The sequence below is a fragment of the Odontesthes bonariensis genome, chromosome 10, assembly GCF_027942865.1.
Source record: "Odontesthes bonariensis isolate fOdoBon6 chromosome 10, fOdoBon6.hap1, whole genome shotgun sequence".
NCBI classification, from domain to species: Eukaryota; Metazoa; Chordata; class Actinopteri; order Atheriniformes; family Atherinopsidae; genus Odontesthes; species Odontesthes bonariensis.
In genome coordinates, this window is record NC_134515.1 from 7,462,719 (window position 1) to 7,487,739 (window position 25,021).

Consider the following 25,021-nt stretch of genomic DNA (forward strand, 5'->3'; position numbering starts at 1 on the left):
CATACTCAAATACACGAGGGACCTACAATATGCATTGGTGCACACTGGAGTATTCATAGGACAACACGCGGTGCCAAGCACTCATGCACACTCTCCAGCTCATCCAGATAGGGTGCAAGCAAACTGTGGGGATCCCTACTGGTTTGTTCATTGAAAAAGACACACGCACACCCACACATCCTCCCCAGGGGTTTGGAAACCCAGCACGGAGCAGACATATGGAGATTCTCCACATGATCTTCTTCCTAATCATGTGGAGCAGACGGAGACTGTAGCATCAGCAACAACCAGGAACCTGCTTTACATGATTTATTACACTGACACACATAGGTTTGTGTATGTGTGCATGTTAACTTCCCGCTGCAGGTCCACGCATCTGGCGCACTTCTGAGCAACACAGTCAATTTGGTGGGGATGACAGACTTTGTGTGTTTGTGTATGTGCACGGTTCGCATATTTGTCTGGCTTGACAGAAGTGAAGACGAGTGTTAATTTTCCCAAAGATGCTGCGAATAACAGCCAGACAGTACCTGTGCACTGCAGTACAATGTAAACATGTTTTTCTGCATCTCTATCTGCTACAAAGTTTGTGTATACAGTTGATTGGTAGCTCTCTCTTTTTTTTTTTTTCTAGTACAGGATGTGTCTGCCTAGAATTCACAGAAGTCTGTAGTTTTAGTATAAACAGTGTTTGGAAAAAATATATTCTAAAATAAATGCAGTTTTTCTGCTTGAATAGAAGTAGCACTGCAGCAATGTAGGAGTAGCTCATTGCAAGTAAAAGTTCTGCATTAAAAAAGTTGCATAAATAGAAAGTAAAATTAGTGAACATTGCTTAAAGTATTAGAACTCAACTCAACTCAACTTTATTTATAAAGCCCTTTAAAACAGCCGTGGTTGAAACAAAGTGCTGTACATGAGTAACAACACGAAATATAAGGCATAAAACATAAGAACAATGTAAAAACAATTATAAACAATAACAATATTAAAACAATAAAAACAATACAACAATAACAGAAACAGAGTCTCATACTCAAAGCCAGGGAATAAAAATGGGTTTTAAAAATGGGCAGTGAAGGGGCTTGTCTTATGTGAAATGGGGGGGTCGTTCCACAGTTTAGGACCGGCAGCGGAAAAGGCTCTGTCTCCTCTGTTTATTAGAAAAGAAAAACAATTGTGGTGTGGTTGTGAAAAAAGCTTAAAGGGGAGGTACAGCTTTCCGAAACTTTGCATTAGCTCCACTGCTTAACTTCATGTTCATGCACATGTTTAGCTGTTGGATCAACGAAGCCACCTTTTCAAACTAATTCGGTTTAACTGAAATGTGGGGACGTTCATACTATATGAGTGCACGTGTGCTAGTTGTGTATTTTTAACACACACTCGCGTATCCTTCAACATGACTAATTACATGCTGGTGACCAGCACATGGACGCACACACATACGCACACAGCTTCCAGTTTTTCTACCTTCTCCCCCCTCGCTGGCCAGCTGCTCTGTTTTGTTAACATCGGCAGTTTTCGGTTCCACAGACCCTCAAGCATACATGCACACCCTGGTGCTTTCTCTCTCTCTCACACACACACCAGCCGTATCTATTCATACAATCCATGGAGACATGCAATCCATGGAGACAATTCATGTAGCGAGAGAATAAACGAGTGCAGGAGCAGATAACGAATGAACCTGAGCCAGGCCACTGTGTTACTGTAATGAGGCCAGGGATGGCTTTGTGCTCACCTTGTACTTTTTACAACTCCTCCCCTCCCTCTGCTTTTTTCTCCTCATGTCACCTCCCTTCCCTCCCCTCCCTCTCGAGCTCTCTTCCATTGACTCCCCCTTTTTCTTTCTTCAGTTCCCCATTATTCCCTCCTGGTATAACTTTGCCTCCGACCACTGTCCTTGTCCCCTTCTCTCCCTCATAGTTTCTCCCTTTCTTTCTCTTCCTCCTGTCATCCCGTACCGGCTCTCTTTGCCTTCTCTCTCTCTCTCTGTCCTCATGTCCCTTCTAATCCACTCTCCTTTCCTAATACCACTTGTCTCACTTTCCCCTTATCTACTCTTGAGCTGTCCTCCACTCGCATCCACACAACTTTCCTCAACAGCGTCCTCCCCTCCTTTCCTCCTTTCTCCTCCCCTTTCCTTTCCTCTCCACCCTTTTCCTCTCTTCCCTTGGGGGGCCCACACTATGAGTTGTCTCAGGTAGATTAATTACATGCAGTGACATGAAGGAGCTGGCCAGAGGCTTCAGTAATGAGTCTGATTACTCATCTCCAGCAGCTCTGGGCGCTCAGAGGAGGGAAGTCAGGCCATCGGGCCAGCAGAGGGGCCTCTCAGTGGGAGGAGTAAAACTTTTACCCACAGGGTTCCACCAATAGCGGCTTTGACACCACTTTAAGAGCAAAGCTACACTAAAAGTCACCAACTTGCTGAAACTCAAGAGCTGCAAATGTCAGCTCAATAAGAACACTTTACACCCTGAATTGCAATTTCTGTAGGTCAAAACTATACATGTTTAGTTTTATGTTTGTAGCTGTAATGAAGGATTTGTCAGGGTGTGGTCTAGAAGGGGAGGACACGGATGCGGACTTACAAAAAAAGGGTGATTTATTTAACAAAAAACAAAGTACGAACAAAAGGCGCGGCAAAGCCGGATTCAAAAACTAAACTGTGACAAAACCAAAACAAAATCACTTGACATGGCATGGAATAAATACTTAACTTTAGCCGGGCAGGTTGGGACAGACAGGTCATGAACCCTAACAAAGGCAAAGATCCGACAAAACTGAAAGGGGAGGCAGGAAACTAAATAGGGAGTGAGAGTGATTGGGGAGTGAGTGCAGCTGAGGGAAAAAACACAGGTGAAGTGAGTGAACTAATAAACAGAGTGCAGGGAAACTAAGGCATGACAAAAAACCTAAACCTGGACTGAAAAACAAACATAACCTAAACATGAAAACTAAAAACAAGAGTCTCTGGGCGTGACAGGATTCTGTTAAGCTGCAGCGCAGAAACACCAGCATCTAATTTTCAGTAGAAAGGATAAATGTAGGAAACTGGAGAGATTAAACAGTAATGTCAAAGATGCAAAGCTGCAGGTAATGTGGAAAAATAAATAATCAGAAAAATAAAAGAGTTTAGTCATTCCTCATCAGGCCTTACATTTTCAATTAAAGATGATTTAAGTAAAGTGACTTCCAGGCCATGAATCAGAATAGCAATGATGTGAAGCTGAAATATTTATGGATAGGTTTAATTACTTCTTATTCTGATCAGCCATTTTACTTTACTCAATGAAATATTCTCATGAGTTGGATTCCAAGCCATTCAATCAATGTATCGGCTCAGCCAAACTCCTCCCAATGTTCTCTGAGACGTCAGGCGTTCAGGAAGTAAAACTCTGAGGTGAGTATTAGTGCAGATATGGTGTTCCTTTTGCATTCCCTTCTGAGAATTAAAACCTAGAGCATATGTTTAAAGAGAAGACTGAATGATACTGTTTAGCTGTAAGCTTTTCGTTCTTCTTTTCATCCATCGGACGAGGCATACTGACTGATTATTCTCAGTATTGTATTTAGAACCACCAAAAGGTTGTTCTTGTTGTGCGTTGGAGTGAAATATTCAGGCCGTTTAGTGAGGACTGAAGGAAGACTTGGGGGTCCATTTTTCAACGCCGTAGGTTAAAATGATGGTGCCCTCCAGTTTAACTCGGAAGTTGGAATTTCTTAGTTCCCAGTCGGAAAGTTTTCTGGAACACCCGAGAAATTATGCTACTCGCCTTGCTCTTTGCTCAAGAAAATTGGGACATTAATACAGTATCATAACTGTCTGTACCTGTGCTTCTAACATGCTGAACTCACAGGAGTTTATTTCCTACACCAGGGGTCTTCAACGTTTTTCAGGCCAGGGACCCCCTAACTGATGGAGAGTTGGAACAGGGACCCCCCTACTATTTAAATGGCATACAATTGTGTTTTATATTTAACGGGGCCTAGTGCCGTGTATAAACATAGCTACTCTGTTATTGTACATTCAATACTAAGCTATTGAAATAATACACAGGTAATATATTCATGTTTTTATTTTAAACATGTGCAAGGTACAGGGTGGCCGTGCCACTGCCTTTTATAAACAAACATCTTGCATACAACACTGAGCTATTCATATAATCCACAGATTTTAACTTTAAACATGCATGTAGATGGGACAATGAATCCTCAAACCATCTGTGGATGGCACACGTTTGCACACAATTTGTGCGAAAAAACTGTTTGAAAAAAAAAATAAAAATTTAAAAATCGTCTAATCAACCAAAGATTTCGCGACCACCCCTGCAGTACCTCCGCGGACCCCCTGTTGAAGACCTCTGTCCTACACAATATTTAGAAATTGGCACCCTGACACCACAGAAACGGCTTTAGAAGATGTCGTACAGGAAGCACAAAGCTTCTCTGTTTCTCCGTTTTAAGCCATTTGTAATATTTTTGTAACATATACAGTAGCTATACTTTCTTGGGTTTTGATTGCTCATACAGACGCCTTTCGAGTTGGACCTGCTTGCATCTTTCCATTTCCTCAAGTACAACCAATGTGTGCCAGGTTATAAAAATCAAGATGTGCACAACTGGTCAAAACGACACCAAAGCATCCCCAGTGCCAGCTTTTGTGATGTCAATTTAAGCACGCGCTGCCATTAGCGAGGGGGAGAATAGTGAGCATAAACCAAACAGAAGTCAGATGTCTGACTCCGAAAGTTGGAGGAACCAACTGACTGCAAAATCCAACATGGCTGCCCTCTAGGTTCTACAATGCTTTTCATTTGCTTATTCACTTGAACTCAAATTTGACATGAAGAGGAGTTTGAGATCAAACAACAGATCAGGACAAAAAGCCTATCCAGTCTGTGAGCAAATCCTATTAGTTTTCTGACTTTCAGCTTTAATACGGTCAACTCGGGTGTGATGCCATTCCCAGTTTTGAGTTCAGACTTCGGAGGTTAATGGAATGCAGCTTGTTGAAATATCTTAAGAGCCATTGGATAGATTGTCATGACATTGTTTGGCACCTTCATGCTCCTCTTAGGACTAATTAGAAATAGCTTTCCCTAAATAGTGATTTATCTCCTTATTTAGGTAATCATTTCTCTTGGTCCAGTACTTCGCTTACAAGAAAATATTTGCAAATATTAAGTTACCCTTTGTGCTCTCAGTTCACTCTCTAGATATAAACATATCAACATTTCATTGTAAAACTCTTATCCAAACTTAGCTATGCCCAAGTGCTCCACTTTCTGCACTATATCAACTTCCGACTTTTCTTTTTCTGCGAGTTAGACAGAGGGTGACGCTCATTGTGGCTGGGTGGCACGGTGTCGTAGTGTGGTTTGTGTCAACCTTTTAAATCATGTGACGGTATGAATAAAGCATGATGTGGCGGGCAGCGGGGTGGGCAGGGACTGACAGGGGAACAAGCTCAGCCAGTGTTTTGGTGACGACAGACAAGTTGAAGCGCTTAAAGTTTAATGGGGGCCAGGCCACTGAAAGAAGAGAGGAGAAGTAGTGTGTGGGTATGTGTGTGGGGGTCCTGTGGTTTCACTGGGCTGCCATACACATGGCTTTAGCCAGTGGGACGGAATAGTGATGCTAATAAAGTCAACTGCCTACCTCAAGGGTGATGGATCAGGGTCACACTGCACTAGTGGGAAGGGAGTAAGTTCAATCAGCCTCTGCTTTGTGGCCAGAGTTTCTCAGTTTAGAGTGTTTTAGTTTAATCTCTCTCTTACGGAGCTGTTGACCTCCCAGAATCCTGTGGTTTCACTTGGCTGTGTTCACCTCATCTTTTTAATGTCTCAACAGAGTTCCAGACTTCCCACAGTCCTCCCCCTGTGGCTGTTTACAATGTCTCCTTTTTTCATCCCCCACTTGTTTATTTTCTTCACAATGTCCTTGTATCTCATCTTTCTCTCTGTCTGGCTCTCGCGCAAAAACTTAAACCACGATTGGTCTAAAGCAGTCCCAGGCTTTGATTTATTCAATGCTTACCTGTACTGCATAACCGCAGGTTAACTATTTAATTGGAAAACACACAACCCGCACCGTACCTTATTTGTTTCCAACATACACAGAATCGGTAATGCAAGACTTAGACCACTGCTATTAATGCTCCTTGAGACCTGCAGGCATAATATTTTAGTGTTTCAAACTGCTATGGGAAAATTTTACGAGAAGATTGGTCGAAAGAAAAATGGACTAATTACTGTTAGTCATGTCAAAGTATCTATGAAAGGATATTAGGAACTAGCATTTTAGAATAGCAATAAGATGCCCACCATAGGGCGGAAAAATAACCTACCTTAAGAGACCAAATTAAAATAGCAATAAAAGCAATAAAAGTGGACAAAAGACAAACAAAAAAAGGTATATTAAAACAAGTAGATCACAGGCAATGAATTGATAATGGGCTCTTTTAAAGAGATACGGGAGAGTGTCGGTGTCCCACACTAAAGCATTTAACTAGTTCCACAGGTGGGGAGCCTGGAGGAAAACCGAAGTCTCTGCCTCCCATTCTAGTTCCACCAAATCTGGGAACAACAATTAGACCAGGGTGCTGAGAGCAAAGTCATCCTGTGGGGTGAACGGTAAGGTCTTTCAAATAAGTTGCAGCTGAATTTTAGATGAAATTCTTAACTTTATAGGGAGCCAATGTACAGATGCCAAAACTGGAGAGACGTGGTCTCGCTTGGCAGTACCGGTCAGTACTGTGGCCACGGCAATTTGGATCAACTGAAATATCTTCAGGGATATTCTTGGACAGCCCACTAAAATGGCACTTCAGTGGTCCAGCCTGTATGTGACAAATGCATGGAGCAGTTTTTTTTAGCGTCACTTTGGAACAAGATTTTTTTATTAAAGGCGGCAGCTCTGGAGACCTGTTTAATGTGAGAGTAAAACAAAAACTTATCATATATATACATATTGTTGTGGCCATTTATGTTTTGTAAGTCATGGGTTCTATCGGTTTGGTTTTCTTTGGGCAGTTGGAATATACTTTGGTTGATTTGGAGTCAAGAGCTGGGGTTCATTTTTGTATTTGAGATTGTTTAGATTATTTTGGTGACTTTTAGAGCCTCCCATTAATCAGACAGATTAAGAACACACCAGGGCTCTTTTTGTTTGTCAAATGTCTGGTGTGAAGACGGGAGGTGGTGGTTAAATGATTGTTTTGACCACTTTTAGATCTTGTTAAATCAGATTAAGTTAACTTTCGTTTTTCGTTATTGACATTTTTTGTTATTGTTTTGTTCACATTGTTTTTTTGTCAAAAACAAACTACATATATTTCTTGACAATCAACTGAAGTGCGTGCAAGAACAAAACCACCTGCTGCCACCCACGGCCTTTGTTGGAAAATAAACTTTGGAAACTTAAAAGGCATATAAAGGACATATATATATATATATATATATATATATATATATATATATGATATGATATGAGCAAAACGACTTTTTCCAATAGTTCTTGGAAAACAGAAATAGATCAACTTCAGAGTATATTCTGGAAAAGTTGAGATTGTACGTGTACATGTGAGTGTGTGTGTATGTGTGTACTTCAGGCCCCGTTCCCCATATGGGACAGTCGAGCCCTGTCTACCAAATCCAGTGTGTCAGTGAGCAAATTGGAAATGCCAATTTCACTTTACTTTGCTCTGCATCTTATCTCTCCCTTCCCTTCATCCCACCACTTAGCTTATGTTTAAATGGATAAGGTCCTTTCACACATCAGTGTACCATTTCTCCCTTCACTCCTCTGACCATCTCATACCTCTACTTCTCCTACTTCTTCTTCTTCTTTTCGTCTCCTCCTCCTCATCCTCTCTATTTTCGTTCTGTCTTTTCCCCCTCTAGCTAACTCTCCTCGTTTCGTCATCCAGTTTCCATTCCTCAATGCCTATTCAACTGTAACCCATCTTCTCTATGTGTATTTATGAAATACGCGTGTTTTTGGTGAATTTTGATTTATGCACCCGTGTGTTTTTTTGGGCTGTATTACTGTCTGCAGTGAACAAGTCTGGGTGAATCACTATGCAAATGAAACCATATCTCACACAGTTCCCAAATTTGCATTGAATTTATTACGAATCAACAGCTTTTCTCACACTCCTTGTTTTTCTGTTTCTCTGTTCCAGTATGACTACGAGGGCAGCGACATCAGTGACCTGCCGGTTGACCTTTCTGTGGTGTGGAATGGAAACTTTGTCATTGACAACCCCTTTAACATTCAAGGTGGAACATTTTCTTTTCAGCTTGTAATCGCCCCTTCTGTTTTCTCCCCACATGTAGTCTGAACACGCAGACGGCGTTGCTTGTTTATTTGCCCGCTGTAATATTCTGTTGAAGCAACAACACCACGTGCAGCCCCCCCCCCCCCCTCAGAAGAACTATGTAATTTCATTTTTCGACAACCATCAGGGAGAAGGGTGAAAGTGTACCATTCGCTTACAAAAACACTATTCTTGTCTCAGGGATAAAAGAGGGGTAGAGGGAGTGATTGATGGATGGTGACGATAACAAACAAACATCCAACACAGAAATTAATAGGGATGGATGTTGGACAGGAAGATAAACAAATGGGGAAAGGAATAGGCAGAAGAAAAGAGAAGAGCCATAGCTGGATGACAGGTTGATAAATGCACTATATAATGGAGGGGGTTAGATGTGAATAAAGGGATTGATCAAGAAAAACAGAAAGCGACTTAGAGGGATGGTTTTTATTATTTTTAATCGCTATTTGTGCATGTAGTGGAAAACAATTACCAATTCTAAATTCTTCATCAAGTGTAATATATTGGGTGGTGGAGGCTAACGATTTTAGACGTCCCATTACACAAGATAATGCAAGTCTTGCTCTCAAGTGTGTCACACAGTCGTCTGCTCCGAACACATGTGGATTCAGATTAACTAACCCTCTGCTTTTTGCTTTAACCCAAAATAAAACGTGCGCACGTTTTAATCTCACATAAGTTCCACCATACCTGACCTCATTTTAATGGATATTACACTGGAAGTTCATTTAGCAAATTTCTTAAAAAGCAGTTGCTTATTGGACATGACCTAATTCTGTTATTTTGATCCAAGGCTTTGTTTTTTTGTTTTTTATTTTTTTTTGTAAAAAGTTATCTTTTGTGTGTTCTGTCCATACGGAGAGATTCACTCTGGGAATCAAACACCTCGTGTACAGCGCAGGTTTTTATTAAGTTTAAAACAAACTCATCCTTTTTTTATGTTATCAACGTGACTCCTATAGTGTATTTTTTAATTTTCAGATTTTGGTGTCTTTTTTGTCCTAATTATACGAGAACTTTTTCTCAGTACTGTAGTATCGACATTTATTTCGTCAAGGGTTTGACAATACCACGCCTGGGTCTCATAATGTTGTGATTAATACCACTGTCGTTATCACCAGGGTATTAATACCTGTGAAATCTCTTCAGAAGTGATGAAGCAGAATTTCTTTGGTTTTTCTAACACAGAGAGGGAATAAAAGCTGATTTGTAAAAGAAATTGGTCTCAAATAATACGAAACTATTAAGTTGTGATTTATTAATGATCAAATCAGTAACTAAAAGTATTACAAGAAAAGCTATTAAAGCTGAAGGAGTTTGGCAACATTTACTCTTCTGCAACATTCAGCAAACAATAAATATCAAGAAACGCTTTTATTGAAAGATCAATAAGGGACAAACCGTGTTTGCACTCTAACTATAGAAGACTAAAAGAAGTGTGTGTGTTTGCATATTTGCACCAACATGTGGTAAATCAGGATAAAAAGTTAATTGGAGGATAGTGATGTTTAAATGCCTTCTCACTCTAATTCTGTCTAAAAAAAAACTACTCGTTAGTGTTTTATATGATTTATAGGAGGTACCAAGTTGATTAGTTTACATGCAAGATAATGTGTCTTTTAAGCACATCTGCTGTCAACTCAACAGCAGATACGTAACTGCAAGTGGGACAACAAATACACTCTAATGACACGATTTAACAATACACCTATGCGTTAAAGCTAAGCAGTGCCACACGCATCTAATTACACTTAGCTACGCTATTCCCCAGTTTATATGTTGTGTTACCACAGCCTCTGGAAGACATTCCTCAGTCAGTCTCAGTAATCCTGGTGTTGATGAGCCAAACTTTTAGCTAAATAGGGCAGTCTTTGCTGTACAAAGTTCAGTTGATGCTGATTGGAGGGGGTCACTCTTGCATGAAGGTGCACTTTTTAAGCAGGTTTGCACGACTGAATAAGACTCTGTTCTTTTTTGTTTTTCATCCACACGTCAGATGCACGTTTTTTTTAAACAGTAAAATTACAAACGGGCACCATAGTTGTTTGCTGAAATCGGTGATTAACATGCGACAGCAGGGTGCAGAGCAGCGAGGCTAGAAAATCCAATGATTTTAGATTCAATGTGTGTGGGTGTGTCTGTATGTGTCAACTTGTCAAGTATGTTCCAGTTGACTTTGAGGAGGCAGTATTTGCTACTTGACTTTCTTGGTGGCTGATAATTTATGCAATACCAGCTGTGTGTTCTTCAGAACAAGTCAAAGACAGACTGCTGGCACACATTTTAGATCTAATTGGTAGGGATGAACAATCCCATCAACACCATACAGATTATTTCTTGCTAAACCCCGAACAGTATATCCATTGTGATTATATAAATTTAATGCCATGCTTAGTGTTAAAGGTGTAATGTGCTATAAAAACATGGATTATGAAAGTGTCCTCACTCTTACAAATCCCATAATGACCCTCTCCTCCTTTTCTCCACTTTTTCTCTCCATCCTCTATTAATCCCTCCCCGTTCCATCCCTGCCTTTTTTCCTTCTGAATCGGAGCTGCATTATCCGTCTGAGGCAGAGCAGCTCTGCGCTGGCCCAGCTTTGCCCTGGTGTAAAGTGGAGATGTTAATGTTAATTAAATCATTCATTTGGTTCAGATTAATTAGCGTCGCGCTACTTTTAAGCTGAGCCGTAGCTAATCAGATTAGGCCGAGCGTAGGGCAGAGTCAGGCAGATGGATCCGAAAAAAGGCTCGCTTTGAAGTCCGGCTGCCGTCTGTCTGCTGAAGGAGGAGAGAGGAGATACTTCCATGCACTTTTTTTTTTCTTTTCCCTCTCTGTCTTTCCACTTCACCTCTTTTTAAATCGCTTTAACTTGTGTGACGGCAACCTAGCCTGCCTGCAATGTAGCATCAACTGAAATAATTATAATGCACATTTACAAATGACAAAATAAATAACATGAAACCAAGCATTTCCCAGCATTTTTGCTCTCTCCTCTGTTTGCTTTTGCTCTCAACTCGCTCTGTTTCTCTGCTATCTAAGATGTGTCCCTCTGGTTGTCTCTCATCCTCTCTCACATTTCCTGGCTCTGTTTTTCTCTCAGCCTCCCGGGGCCACATCATCTTTAAATTCATAACAATCCTTGTTGCTGTTTTGTTAACAAGCGCAGCTAAAATTTATCCTCTCCCTCCTCCCTGCTTCCTTTCATCTCCCGCTCCTTCAGTTTCTCAGGTGTTTGAGGTTTCATTTATTTAATTATCAATTTATTATTATTTTTTTTTTTCTTTTTACTTTTTAATGACTTTTTCCACTCTGCAGAGTTGTGGGAATGGTTTTTCACACAACAAATTATTAATTCCCTATTGGCGTTGGAAGACATTACCTGTTGAATTAATTTCTCTGATATCCCTCCAGGTGGCTTGTTCACACACACACACACACACACACACACACACACACACACGCACACACGCACACACACACACACACACACATCTCTGTTTATCAGTGGGAACAGAATTTTCTCATCGTCAGAGCCTCGGAGTGGTAATAATCACCCACTGAAGGTTTTAGGTGCTATGTGGGTGATTAACATTAAATTATGCTGTTCTGTTTTCTCTCAGGCTCACACATAAACGCCCTGATTACTCTTTTTCTTTACAAGTTTAACCTTACTTTAAATTAACAAGTCACAAAACTTTCCATTCATCCAAAAAATATTTCATAAACACTTAAGTTTTTCAAGAGTTGAAACATAGTTGGCAGCTGTACTTTCATATGTTCCTTGATAATTTAAGGTCGGAAACAATACAGAGGGACATTTTTTCTGCTAATCGTTGGCCTTGTTAAGTTGCATCTTGGGTAGTTTGAGTATGAGTAGTAACCTCATGATGCATACCCAACATTTCGGCGAATCTAGTATGCATTCGGGAACTTCTCGCTTACTAACTCAAAGAGTTAGTATGAGTAGTGGGAGTAGTAGGAGAAGTATGCGGTTTCGAACACAGCCTTGGACTTAATGGTTGGTCATGGCTGATGGACAGGTGCATCTCTGAAAACATACATTTTCATTCGAGTTTGCTAACAGGTTACATATTTTATGAAAAACCACTGATAAGAGGAGCACGGCGCCAGTGGTGGAGGAAGTACTGAAGTGTAGTACTTAAGTAAAAGTATAAATACCCAGCAAAATATATACTTAAGTAAAAGTAGAAGTACTGCATCAAAAATCCTACTTAAGTAAAAGTCATAAGTACTGACTTTTAAATTTACTTTAAGTATTAAAAGTAAAAGTACTCGCGCTATTGGTTGTCTTTCAGTGTCTAGGCCATTTTGATGAAGAATGCAGGTATAGCTACTGGTAATACATAAGCCTCTACAGAAGTCACTGTTAGTAAAAACTATAAGCAACATTGAAGCTGACAGAGCCACCTGATTGGTTTAAACATATTTATGTGTAGGCAACGTTATGGCGAAACTGCATTTATAAAATGTAACGAGTAACAACACATATTGTAGAAATGTAGTGGAATAGAAAGTATAGATAATAGCTGCAAAATGTAATGGAGTAAAAGTCGAAAGTATGCATTATTATTTTTACTTAAGTAAAGTACAAATACGGAAAAATTTACTTAAGTACAGTAACGAAGTAAAAATACTCTGTTACATTCCACCACTGCATGGCGCTAATTGGACTCCCCTCTCTGTCTCAATCAGCTCACCTGTACAAGTGCCGGGCACTGCGGGACAGCTGCGGAATGTGCCTCAAAGCTGACCCCAGGTTTGAATGTGGCTGGTGCGTTCAAGACAAGAAGTGCTCCTTAAGGCAGGAGTGCACTGGAGGAGGAAATTCCCACCTGCCGCTGCAGCTGGCTGAAGGTGGAGGCTGGATGCATGCCACATCTGGAAACAGCCGTTGCACCCACCCCAAGATCACTAAGGTATGTTTGTATGTTTTTTTTATTTTATTGTTTTTTTATACGGAAGATTAAACCACCCACCGGGATGACAAGCCTCGTAATGTACTGATGATGTACTGACTTTGTGTTTATGCTTCTCTGTGTATATGAGAGCATCTTGATGTTGTTTCTGTATTTGCGTGTTTTTTCTTGTCCATGTGCAGATGCCAGGTTATAATTGCCACATTCTACCAAGGCTGAAGTACCGCATTATATCTTTATGGGGTCTTAACATTCACTGTTTTATGCTTTTTTGTTTAGAGGAGCATATGAAAGCAATCTGTCGCTCTGCTTACATGCTAATTTACTCTGTGAGACAGTTGTCTTTTTAAAGGCAGAAATCAAATGTTAACACAAACTCACTTTTTAGATGTTATAGAGTGTCATTTCATTGTGATTAATTTCAAATGGCTTCTGGTTGGGTTAGGGTGTGTTCTGAAATGGTTTTGAGCAGTTCATTGGTTTATGTTTAGATCACTGATCGTGCCTTTTAAATTCGACTCAGTTCAGTTCATTTTGCTCATGTGGTGCTAATTCACAACAGAAGTCCTTTCGAGACACTTTTAAGAAAGATCAAATCAGTTCAACGTAGTCCAATTAGATGTAGTCCAATTCAATCCAGTTATAATCCATTTAATTCGAAATCATTTTATTACATTATTTCATAAAAAAAAATGCCGAGCTAATGGAACCAACAGACCAACGTATCATATCTCCTATTCAGTCCCTTTAAAAAGCCCCCACTTATTTTTCAATGTATTCAAATTTCTATCCACAGAAAAACTCTGAAAATATGGGTATGTTTTACATTTCCCGTTTGCATTTCTAAAAGTAATAAACTAGATACTCTGAATCGGATACTCTAAATGGGCTCTTTTGGTAAAGTAAACGGCTACGAATAGCTATGAACCATTATAAGAGCATTATGGACCTTATAAAGCTTTTGTTTTTTCGCTTGATGTAAATGTAGGTATTTACTAAGAAAATGTGAATTCCACCCACAAAGTGTTGCTCAAGAGATACGTCGTGTCATCAGGAAGAGAGATAAAAACAGATTCCAACTTCCATCGTCAACAACGGCTAAAAGAAATTCTCCCGTCTCCAGTTTCTCCGTTTCAAGATCACCTGCAAAGAAAAGCAGTTTGGCTTCTTTGAGCACCACATCATCGTCACGTCAACCGGTGAAAACTGTAATGTCACCTGTGGAGATCCAAGGCTTGTAAATCTTGATAGGCAGTTGCATCAGCTCTCTTTGTTGAAGTCCCCGTGGTCACAAAAGCCCTACGTGTCTTGAACCGAGAATGAAAGCTGCTCCAGTTTAATGTGCTGCTATTAGAAAGTCTCACATGTGAGGACCTTGTGCCTGCCCTTGGCACAGATTACACATGGTTACATCAAACTTTTACTTTAGAGACGGCGGCATGAAAAAGTTTGTTTGGTTTTTTTTAAACTGTCTTTAAGGTATATTTTGACACATCTCCGGTTCAGTCAGTCTGTTTTTAGTTCTCCCTGCCTTCCTCCCCGTTGTGGCTCTCAGTGTGGATCTACAGTAGAGGAAAGTCAGAAATCAAGATCCGAAATAGTTTGCTGCCATTAAAAAGAAGTTGAAAATGCAATAGTTCTTCAAACAAGTGCAAAATCTACAAGTATTTATGGTTACTACTGTAAAATGTGTAAAAATATGTTAAATCCCCATAACTTCACAATATTCCGTATAATAATAATGTCATATAATAAGTATTACCGAATTTTTGTTTGTTTTTACACCGTTGAACAGTCATCTAACATTAGCAAAAAAAAAAAAAAATCATGTTTTTGTAAAGCACGATACATGAAATGAATCCTTGTGATGAATCAGCTTTTAGACAAACCTGTGAACATGTTGCCTGAATGGCTTCAAAATAGCAAATGTTTTTACTTTTTTGTGTTGCTGTAGCACAGATAAAACTGAGAAACTGCAGCCAAACTGTGGAGGTGGTACCAGTTTGCACACTCATGAACAATGTATACTAAATGAGGCTAAGGTGTAGGGTTACATGTAAGTTATTTTAAAGCCAAAAACTATTTGCATGGAAGAATTTCATTTTGATGACGTGATAGATAAGGCTTGTCAAAGCTTCAACACTCAAAACTGAAATTACAGATGGAGGAATTTTTTTGTACATCTTTTGGATTAAATCCTTCACATTGTCCTTATGAATTTGAGCATGCTTTGAGATTTCTCAACACTCCATCTGGGTTACAAATTAAAGAAATAACATTACTCCTTCGCGCTTACAGTTAGAAGAAGGGTGTCGTGCTGTATTGAACATCTTGCAGGCATGATTTAAGTAAGATATTCTTGCTTACACGACATTACAGATACACTCGTAAGTTTTTGTATCATTCTATCCTGTGTTTAATTGGAGTGGTAGTTGTGCACGTCCCCAAGAATTAAAGCTATGCAGATGCAATGGAATTGTGCAAGATGCCACATGCAAATGTCCAAAAGGAGTAAATGTGACCAGATGTCAGGGATCCTTAATTTAGAGTATCCACAATACCTCTGCTGTTGCTTTTTTTCTGCAGTTGTTTACATCCTGCAAAATCTGTTGGTTCTCTATAGTATGAGTTCTCTGTTTTTTTTTTCCCTCAGAAGCATCTGGTATTATGTGTAGTAGACCATGAAGGGGATGGTTGCTTATGTGATCCTGTGGTGGAAAAATCAAGATGCATCATATATGATTGTTACATTTCACCACGTAGTAACCGAAAGAATGAGGCTGCTGATACAAGTGGCTGAAATCAATTTCCGTTGGACGGTGGCTGGGCTCAGCCGTAGAGATAGGGTGAGGAGGAAGAATAGAGCCGCTGCTGCTTCACATCGAAAGGAGTCAGCTGAGTTGGTTTGGTTATCTGATCAGAATGACTACAGGTCGCCTCCCTTTGGAGCTTTTTCAGGCATATCCAACTCGGAAGAGGCCTCTGGGCAGACCCAGAATTTGCTAGTAGGATTACATATCCTATTACATACCTGTTGTCTCAACAACCCGACCTTGGATAAACAGAAGATAATGGATGGATTGATGGATTGATGGACATTTCTCCACCAAAACAAGCCATAACCTTTTCCACCTGAGCAGTTTTGATACCAGGCCAAACCTGTTACAGTATGTAAAGGTTGCCAGTCATGTCTCTTCTTTATAGAGCTCAAGGTTGTTTATTTTGACATCAGAGTTGTGGCGCTAATACTAAATAGACTTTCTGATGTTTTTTTTGGGGGGGTGTCCCCAAAAAATTGGTTTCAATTTGGCACACAGTTGCCTGTTAGACCTTCAGCAACTTCATAAAGAGGAGGACAGCAGTTGGATTTTGTTCCTATTTTGTTCCAGAAGCATATTATCAATCAGGTCTATCTATGAAGAAAAAAGGATCCAACTGAAAATACTATTAAACAATCCCCCAATGATATTCTGGGTTTCAGTCACGTGATTATGATGACGCGCAAAGGCAAAGCGAGTTCAGATTGAGGGCAGGGAGTAAAAATGGAGAGTACGTCGATGGAGGAAACAGTCGGAGAGTCCGTATTGTACGGATTTTTAGCCAGTTTCGAGACAAAGATACAAACAATTAACCAACGAATATATTGGACGTGACCCGTATCTCATGAAGATGAGTGACTTTTCGACAGAACCTAAAGATTTGCCAACAATCGTGGCTGTTGACATCACAAACTATCTGGTCTTTCAGACATCCTACTTCACCAAACAGTAGATGAAAGCATATGAAAGTCTGGAGGTATAGCCTATAGTTGTTTTTTTTGTCAGCGGGTGGGTCCACAACCTCGGTACCAAACGGCTCCACGATGATTATCGTTTGGTCTTCGTCAGGGTGAGTGTTTGTTCTTATATTGTTTTATGTGTTAAGATGCTAGCAGCTAGCAGTAGCGGCTATAATGTCAACAAACATGCAAACAACGAAGTTAGCCTGACGGTTCGGAGCTCTCGTCACCCTTTTCCTTTTCTCGGTTAGAACGATTAGAGAAACTATAAACCACACAAAATATAGGCATTTTTTCAGATCTTCAGTTCACTTCCTGCCCTCCATCTGAATTCCCCGCTCTCGCGATGCAGCAATTGGACGTCACGTGAAGGCAACCTATTAATTTTTTTTTCCTTTCAGGTAACATGTTTGCTTATAGATGCTTTTAGATGATCTTTTTGAGACTGTAAATTGTCAAGTTACCAAACAACTTCCCCACTTTTAACAGCTTCTTGCCTTCCAGGGCCTCATATGTTATTGGTTACTGCTCATTTTGACCACATGGAGATTACCATGTTACAAAACCCAAACAGACACACGATGTGTGTAGCGGCTGGATAACAAACCGATAGGAAACAACTTCTATAATAGTGCTGATTTGATGTGGCTACCACATGTGGTTAGCACTGAAGTTTAAACTTTAAAGACCACATGGCCACAAAATGACGCCCCAGTACTTCACCTCCAGTGGATTTTGGGTTAAGGCTGTCGAAAAGAGGCAGCCAAGTAACTGAGAGAAAATGTCCAAGATGATTTGTTTTAGTGGTTTTATTTTCCAGTAATGATATGTAAAACAATGGATGCGGTAGGAAAATTCCTTTTAGATAGTATTTTAATTGACAACATACAATCTCATTACAAGTTTTTTTTTAAATGTTCTCTTTCTAGTATTACTGTTTTTGGGTAATGCATGCCAAGTGTTGACCAAAAATGGTATAAAGAAAGCTGTATATTTGCATTAAAGGCCATGTGTACCATGTATGCTCGTTTGTGCTTAAACATGGGTTTGCTGCCCCAGATTTTAAGTTCTCTAACCCACCTGAGGTCCCGTTTCAGCTCCAAGGCATCTCTACCTTACAGAACCATTATGTGTCCTGTTGTTGTGGTATTGTGTCAAATTACTTCAGCGTGAGTCCGAAGCTGCTTGAGCTCCCATTTCCACTCTGGCATCTCCGCGATCCTGCAGACTCAGCTTTGGTTATCTTGTTATGTGGTACCATACTTTTACTTGCGGTTCAAATGGAAATCCAGATGTTATGGGGAAATTATAGTGGTACACGACCATTGCAATCTGTCATTTATAGTGGGTAATAGGTGTAGAGGTCTAGCTCCATATTCTGTACCTTAATGATCTTGCCGCAGATAGACGGTAAAGAAGCCTGAGATCCTGAGGTGAGGTATCAAGCCTGGTTTATAGTCGGTAACGCAAGACGCAACGCAAGACGCAATGCAAGCCCTTGCGCGGTTGCAAGCCCCCCCTTGCGTGCTTGCGTGTGTCACCTCAATTTTCTAAACTTCACGCAAGCGCAAGCCACTGGCTGTGGTCGAAACCGCCTACTACTTGATCGATCTGACAGTATGCAGAGCGTTTACACACAGTGCACTTCACTCCTGCCCGAGCCGAAATCAGCCGGCCTGAAAAGCTGATTTCCCTTAAGCTATAGGCTAAACTCTGTAAATATATAACTTTAGCAACATTTGAAACATTTTCAGGCGAGAAAGTAGTCGTTTAGACCCCCAAGGTGTTGAAAATCTGACAAAATACCGGCTATTTACAAGAAGAAGAAGAAGCATGAATCTATGGAAGAGAGACTTGCCAAAGAGCTCCTGGCGGTGAATTTCCTTTCATCGTAGTAGGCTTGTCATTGAAAAAACCCTCTACTCCACCTACTGTCCTGGCGGTGAATCGCCACGCAGCACACGCAACCGCCGACAAAGCAAAATGAAGCATAAACGTCTCGAGCCATTAACATACACGCAAGACGCAAGCGCAAGGGCAGTTAAAAGAAGTATAACTCAGCCTTCAGAGGTGGCATTGGTTCCCTTATTCCATGAATAGTGCAAGGTATACATCACTGGGAAAACTGGTTATAGCGTTTTTAGAGAAGTTGAGCTTTCCTATTCTCTGGAACCCATCACAGTGAGTATGTGTGGTGGCGCTCTCCACAAAAAAATGTACTTGCCATCAAATCAGTGTTCGGTCTTCTCATGACTTTGACAAATGATCATAAAGCTATCATTAGAACCAAAACCATTTGGGTGGCACTTTTGGTTCCTGTGGTACTAAAGCATGCATTGCCTTTTTTTCATCTTCTCTTAAATGTGGCTGTCTATGGTTTGGGTATTGCAAAATACGCAACCACATTTATGTATACATCTTTTCTCTATGAACCACAGCTGTTCTGGACAATGTTCTGATTTTGTGCACACACTAAAGAGGCCACTGTGGGAGCTGCAAAATGGAGGTCAAAATGGTTTAAATCTACTTCCCTCTCTGCTTATCTCGAACATTTACTACACATATTGAAGTTAGACTTAAACACTTGTAGTAAAGAGAATTTAGCACCATAATGGTTCCGTTTGGATGTTGCATGTGCTCCAAGGTTCAGAATAAAGTTGTCTCGAGCATTTTGCCATGGCCTGGTAACTGTCACGTGTTTGTGGTGTGATAGTATGTGTTCCCATGGTCTTCACTATTCCCTCTCTGAGTTTCCGGCTCAGATAATGGGAGTAATCTCTTTAACAGCACTCTTATTTCTCTTCCTATGTTGCCTCTGTCTGACTGTGCCAGTGTTTATATCCCAGGGCTTGGTGGCTAGCTGATGTTGTGTTTTGTGGTATCATGGCGTCATTCTTCCAAAACCATCTGAAGCCCCATTTCCACACTAACATCTGTTGTCCATATCGTACCCCAGAGCTTGATGGCTACTCACTCTGGTCAGTGTTTACCGGCTATTGTGTTTGCGGATCCAGAGTACTGAGACTCTGCTGGCGCCTGAGGTTCCAAAGTGAATTGGCTTCCAAATAGTAAGGCCTCCTTACACACGGTCAGATAGCTCTCTCTCTAGCCTTCGTGGTGTTTCAAATCGGGTCACTATAGTTTCTGTGTTGTCTTCTAGATTATTTTCTATGGCAGCATGTTGGATATCTGTTTTCACACTCCAACACAGGTTGTCGTTATTTCAATCATTGCTTGTTGAACCCATAATTGTTATTGTCTGTCTATACCTCTCTGGGTTTTTAGTAAAGATGTGTCTTTGTATGCAGAGTAATTTGCGTCCTTGTAAAAGAACAAATGTTAATGCTGCCAAAGGTATTGTGTCTTTTTCTCTCACAACAGGCTGTTGCTTCCCAAATGTAGTTTGGGGGATCTGTTTGACTTTTATTTGGTTGCTTGTTGGCAACGAATAAAATTGAATTTGAAAGGATTAAGCATCCGTATGTGTATTTTTATGAGATTAAAGTGTCTTTTCTGATATTGCAACATTAGATCATCCTCTTTTGACACTTTCCTTTGGCCAAATTCTACTCAGTTTTTCTTTTCTTTTCTTTTTTTTTTAAATCATGTATTTGTTTTCATTACTGCTGATAATTTGTACATTTCTATTTAACCTTTTCCATTTTCTTTTCTTGTATCACTTCCATTGACATAATCAGTTCAACCTCATTCATTTAAGCATTTTTAATTGTGCTTTTTCACCTTTCTTAGATTCTCTTTGAATAATTTTTTTAAGAATAATAATAATAATAACTTTCAGGGTACCCAAGGTCGCTTAACAAGAGAAAAGAAGGGGGGATGGGTAGGGCCGGGGGGGGGGGTGGGTTTAACAAGAGTAGGACATGGAGAAGAGATGTGTTTTTAGATTCTTTTTTAACTGTAGTAGAGAGGTGGCAGAACGGATGTGAAGTGGCAGATTGTTCCATAGGGTAGGGGCAGTTGATCAGAAGGCTCTATCTCCATATGTTTTTAGTCTGGTGCGAGGAACGGAAAGTTTTTCTTTGAATGTCAATAATTGATGAGATTGTATCAAATGTATTTGGCAGTGTAAGGTTTTGTACAAACTCTCAACCACTGCTTTAACACCTTTAGCCTTAGGGTATGTCTTTAAACTTTAAGAGGAAACACTGTGAAGTCAAATTGGGCAAACGGGGCTGTATTAAAAACAGTGTGAAATGTGGAAAAACAGGTGCATTTCTGGCTGCCTGCAGCCTTTTCAGTCACAGACGCTGCCTGACCTTATAGTTAAAGAGGTCAACTTTAGATGGAGAAGTCGTTGTTGCTCTTAAGCAAGGCGTTTATGCTCAGACTTTTTCAAGAGTGCTGTTCATCAGCCAACATTAGAGGCTTTTTGAATCTCATCTGAATTTTTCTGTTTAAAGATTCCCAATTAAATCCGCTTTCTGGAATGAAACAGGATCCCCACACCAGACCACACTGCTGAAATCTCAATCTGTCAAGGTCCGGTGTTGGATAGCATGTGTGTTATAAGAATAATCCTGACTTGCCGCTCTCCCACACTGCAGTGGCAGCTCAGAGAAATGCCGCAGGAGAGCAGGGCAGTGGACTGCCTGCAAATAATTACCTTGTGACGCTTGTTTGGGATTAGGTATTAGGTTAAAGTGAATATGCATGTTTGTGACGAGCACCGTCCATCAGTCACCATTTTTGTTTTGTCACACCACACCTGTCCCCGTTACGCGCCATAATCTGGCTATTTAATCATATTATGGTTTGTCGGCGCGGTGGAGCGTCGCACCGCCACAGCCCCGTCGATGCAGCCAAGCCACTGTAATAAGTTTCAATCAAACAGCGTTGATGGCGCTTTGGTTCTGTGTGTCAGTGTAACTTGTTTTTTTGCCCTCTCTCCTCATTTTCCCTTTTTTTTTTCCAAAGCCAAGAAGGTGATTTTTCTTCATTAAACTTAAATCAACAGATAAGGGCAATTCTGTGTGGAGAGAGTGTATACAATATATTTGTAAATGGCTTTTTGGCTACATGTGTGTTTTATGTCCATGTGCATGTTGTGTGCGTCGTGCGACCGTGTCCATGTAATGTCATGGTTAAGGACCATTTTTTAACATCAATCTGGCTGAATGGGAACAGCATGTGAAATGTTTTATTCATTTTCTGGCCCTAATGTGAGAGTGTGTGTTGATATATGCAAATGTGAGAATGGAGTGGGACGGAACTCGTCAAAAAAGTACACGCTGCTCTTCTCTTTCCTCCTCCATCCGTTCTGATGTCTGTCCTCTATCTTCTTGTTGGTCTAGTTATTCCCCGAGACTGGGCCTCGTCAAGGGGGAACCAGGGTGACCATCTGGGGGGAAAACCTGGGTCTGCAGTTCAGAGACATCCAGATGGGTGTCAGGTTGGGGAAGGTGCCCTGTGTGCCTATTGAGGACGAGTACGTGAGTGCCGAGAGGTAAGTCAAAGGAAATACGCAAGGAAGAAAATGCACGAGCGGGAACGGAGACATCTTTGCTAACAAAGCCCAGAAAACACTGATGAATCTGTTTGCCGTCAAAGTCTTTCTCACAGAAACACACATTTAAGGAAGCAGCGATGACTACCTCTCAACTTAACCAAACTCCAGACATAACCCAAAGATGTTTCTGCGTAGGTTCAGTTTCATTCAGCAGCTGAAAAGGAAGCAACATTTCTTATTTTATTTTTTGTGTGTGTGTGTGTGTGTGTGTGAATGTCTGTAAATTCCATCTGTTGTTCCCCTCCATTACTCCCTACATATGCTCTTTCCTTTATTTTTCTCATCCCTCCATCGTGACATTTACTCCTCTGCAGGGTCCTACACGGCTGAGGAATTGAGTTCACGCAGATCAAACAATCTCCCTGAAGTGCAGTTAGTTGGGAAATGATGCATGTTGAGATAGAGGGCATCTCTACTCAAATAGTGCACACACATTCATTACTCTGCACATTATTCCTGACACCCCTGAACTACCTCCTTGTTGGATTTTCCCCATTTCTCTTTTTACTGTCTTTCACCACGCCTGAGATTCACGTTGAGCTTTATAGTTGAAGGTGCTTCGGTGCCACACAGCCTCCAGTGGTCATGTGACTGGTGATTGACTCCTTCCTCTCGTGTTAAAGCAGGAATGCTCATGGTTTTGAGCATGTTATTCACCTTTTTATGGTTTATGTGTTCCCTTTTGCTTCTGTCATTTTATGTGCAGTCTTACTGTGAAGTATGTGACATTTTTTTGACTGAAGGTGGATTTTTATGAACTGTCACTTCATTTACAGAATAGTGTGTCTGCTGAACGACGCTACTGGCTACAGGGTCCAAGAGGCTCAGGTGGAGGTGTGTGTGAGGGACTGCGTCAACGACTATAGAGCCCTGTCACCGAGGCCTTTCACCTTTGTGGTAAGGACCCGAGAAAGAGAGCTAAATCTTCCATGGGGCTTTTGTTAGTTTGTTTTATGAGGACTGTAACAAGCCACGTGAGCCCCCAGCATCTACCTGTCCCAAGGTTTCAGTTTGACAATGGTTTCACAAATAAACACAAAATGAAATATGAGCTTTTCTGAAAGGTATTTTGTTGGAAAGCATTTGCTTTCTAAAGTTAAAACAGATTTAGTTTAACTCTTTTTTTCATGTTTACAGGCTTTTTACTTGCTGCTTGTTTATCCTTAATGACTTTGTCAGTATTTCCAATTTAAAAGACAAGTTGTGTTTGTTGTATCTAATTTCAAGTCTTTTCCATCAACCTCCATCTCCCACCACGAGATTATGTATGAGCGTTTCTGTATGAGGCATCTTACCACTGTTTTGTCAGTGCTTTAATTCAAGGTTACAAACAAGTTACAGCGCAGAGCTACTCGTTGTCAAAACAGTAATTAAGCTCATATGCATTTTATTAAGAAATAACCTATTTTGATTTATGACTTCATTCCGTAATGATGTTTGTTTTCCCTGTCTTCTTCAGACTCCTTACTTCACCCGCATTCAGCCATCTCAGGGACCGATTTCTGGCGGCACTCGAGTCACCATCGAAGGAAGCTATCTTAATGCGGGCAGCTATGTGTCTGTTAGCATAGGGCCACAGCCCTGCCACTTCAACAGGTAACCTACTTTTTACCAAGTAAAGAGAGTTGGATTGCAGTGGCATTTTGTAAAGAACTTTTTTATTTATTTATTGTCTTCCTGGCAGTAGAAAGGAGGGCACTCCAAGTTTGAAAAATCAGAAGGTTTACTTAACCCATTTAGGCCTAAAACGCCTGGAAAAGAATGCCTGTAAAACCTGTGGGCGATTTCAGAAAGACCCCCTAAAACCTGAAGTTTTTCTGGAAATTCAGCAATTGTGTCAACGCCTACTAAATGATTGATTTCTCAGCCTCTGTAGCAGATAGAAACAAAATTCAAAAAGTGTTTGAGAGCTTACACCTGTGGCTTTCTTTGGACATTGAGTTTATTTACATACACCTTCACGAAAATAGAAAATGTGAAAAGTAAAGTGCAGGAACAGCACTATTTTCAATAAAAAAACAGTAATAAAATAAAAAGTAAAGTGCAGGAACAGCACTATTTTCAATAAAAAAACAGTAATAAAATAAAAAGTTAAGTGCAGGAATAGCGCTATTTTCAATTAGAAAACAGTAATAAAATAAAATTTTATATTTAAATTATTTATTTATCTATTTATATATTTATTTTGTCGCCAGTAATCTCTTCGTACTGGCAGCACAAGGAGCCCCATGCCCATACACATTCCAATAAACGATTTCATCTCCGGCACAGTTACGTGTGACCACCTTGCCATCTTTGCTCGAGCTGGAGTCTGAAGTACCCGGTCACTGTACCTATTCGTCTCGGAAACGAGATGCGCCCAAAGCTCCTCAGTAAAAATATGATTAAATGCCTGCAACGGTGTGGCATCTGCAGGTAAATCGACTTTC

The 25,021-nt window shown here is 40.5% G+C and overlaps 1 protein-coding gene across 2 annotated transcripts in view; it reads left to right on the top strand.

Moving 5' to 3' along the window:
• Positions 1–25,021, top strand: part of LOC142390569 (plexin-A1-like) — a 234,820-nt gene that overhangs the window by 144,856 nt on the left and 64,943 nt on the right. For both annotated transcript variants that reach the window (XM_075476108.1, XM_075476109.1), the window contains exons 10-14: positions 8,192–8,288; positions 13,064–13,287; positions 22,378–22,529; positions 23,369–23,489; positions 24,052–24,188. In XM_075476108.1, the coding sequence (XP_075332223.1) occupies positions 8,192–8,288; positions 13,064–13,287; positions 22,378–22,529; positions 23,369–23,489; positions 24,052–24,188 (731 nt within the window). The remainder of the gene's footprint in view (positions 1–8,191; positions 8,289–13,063; positions 13,288–22,377; positions 22,530–23,368; positions 23,490–24,051; positions 24,189–25,021) is intronic.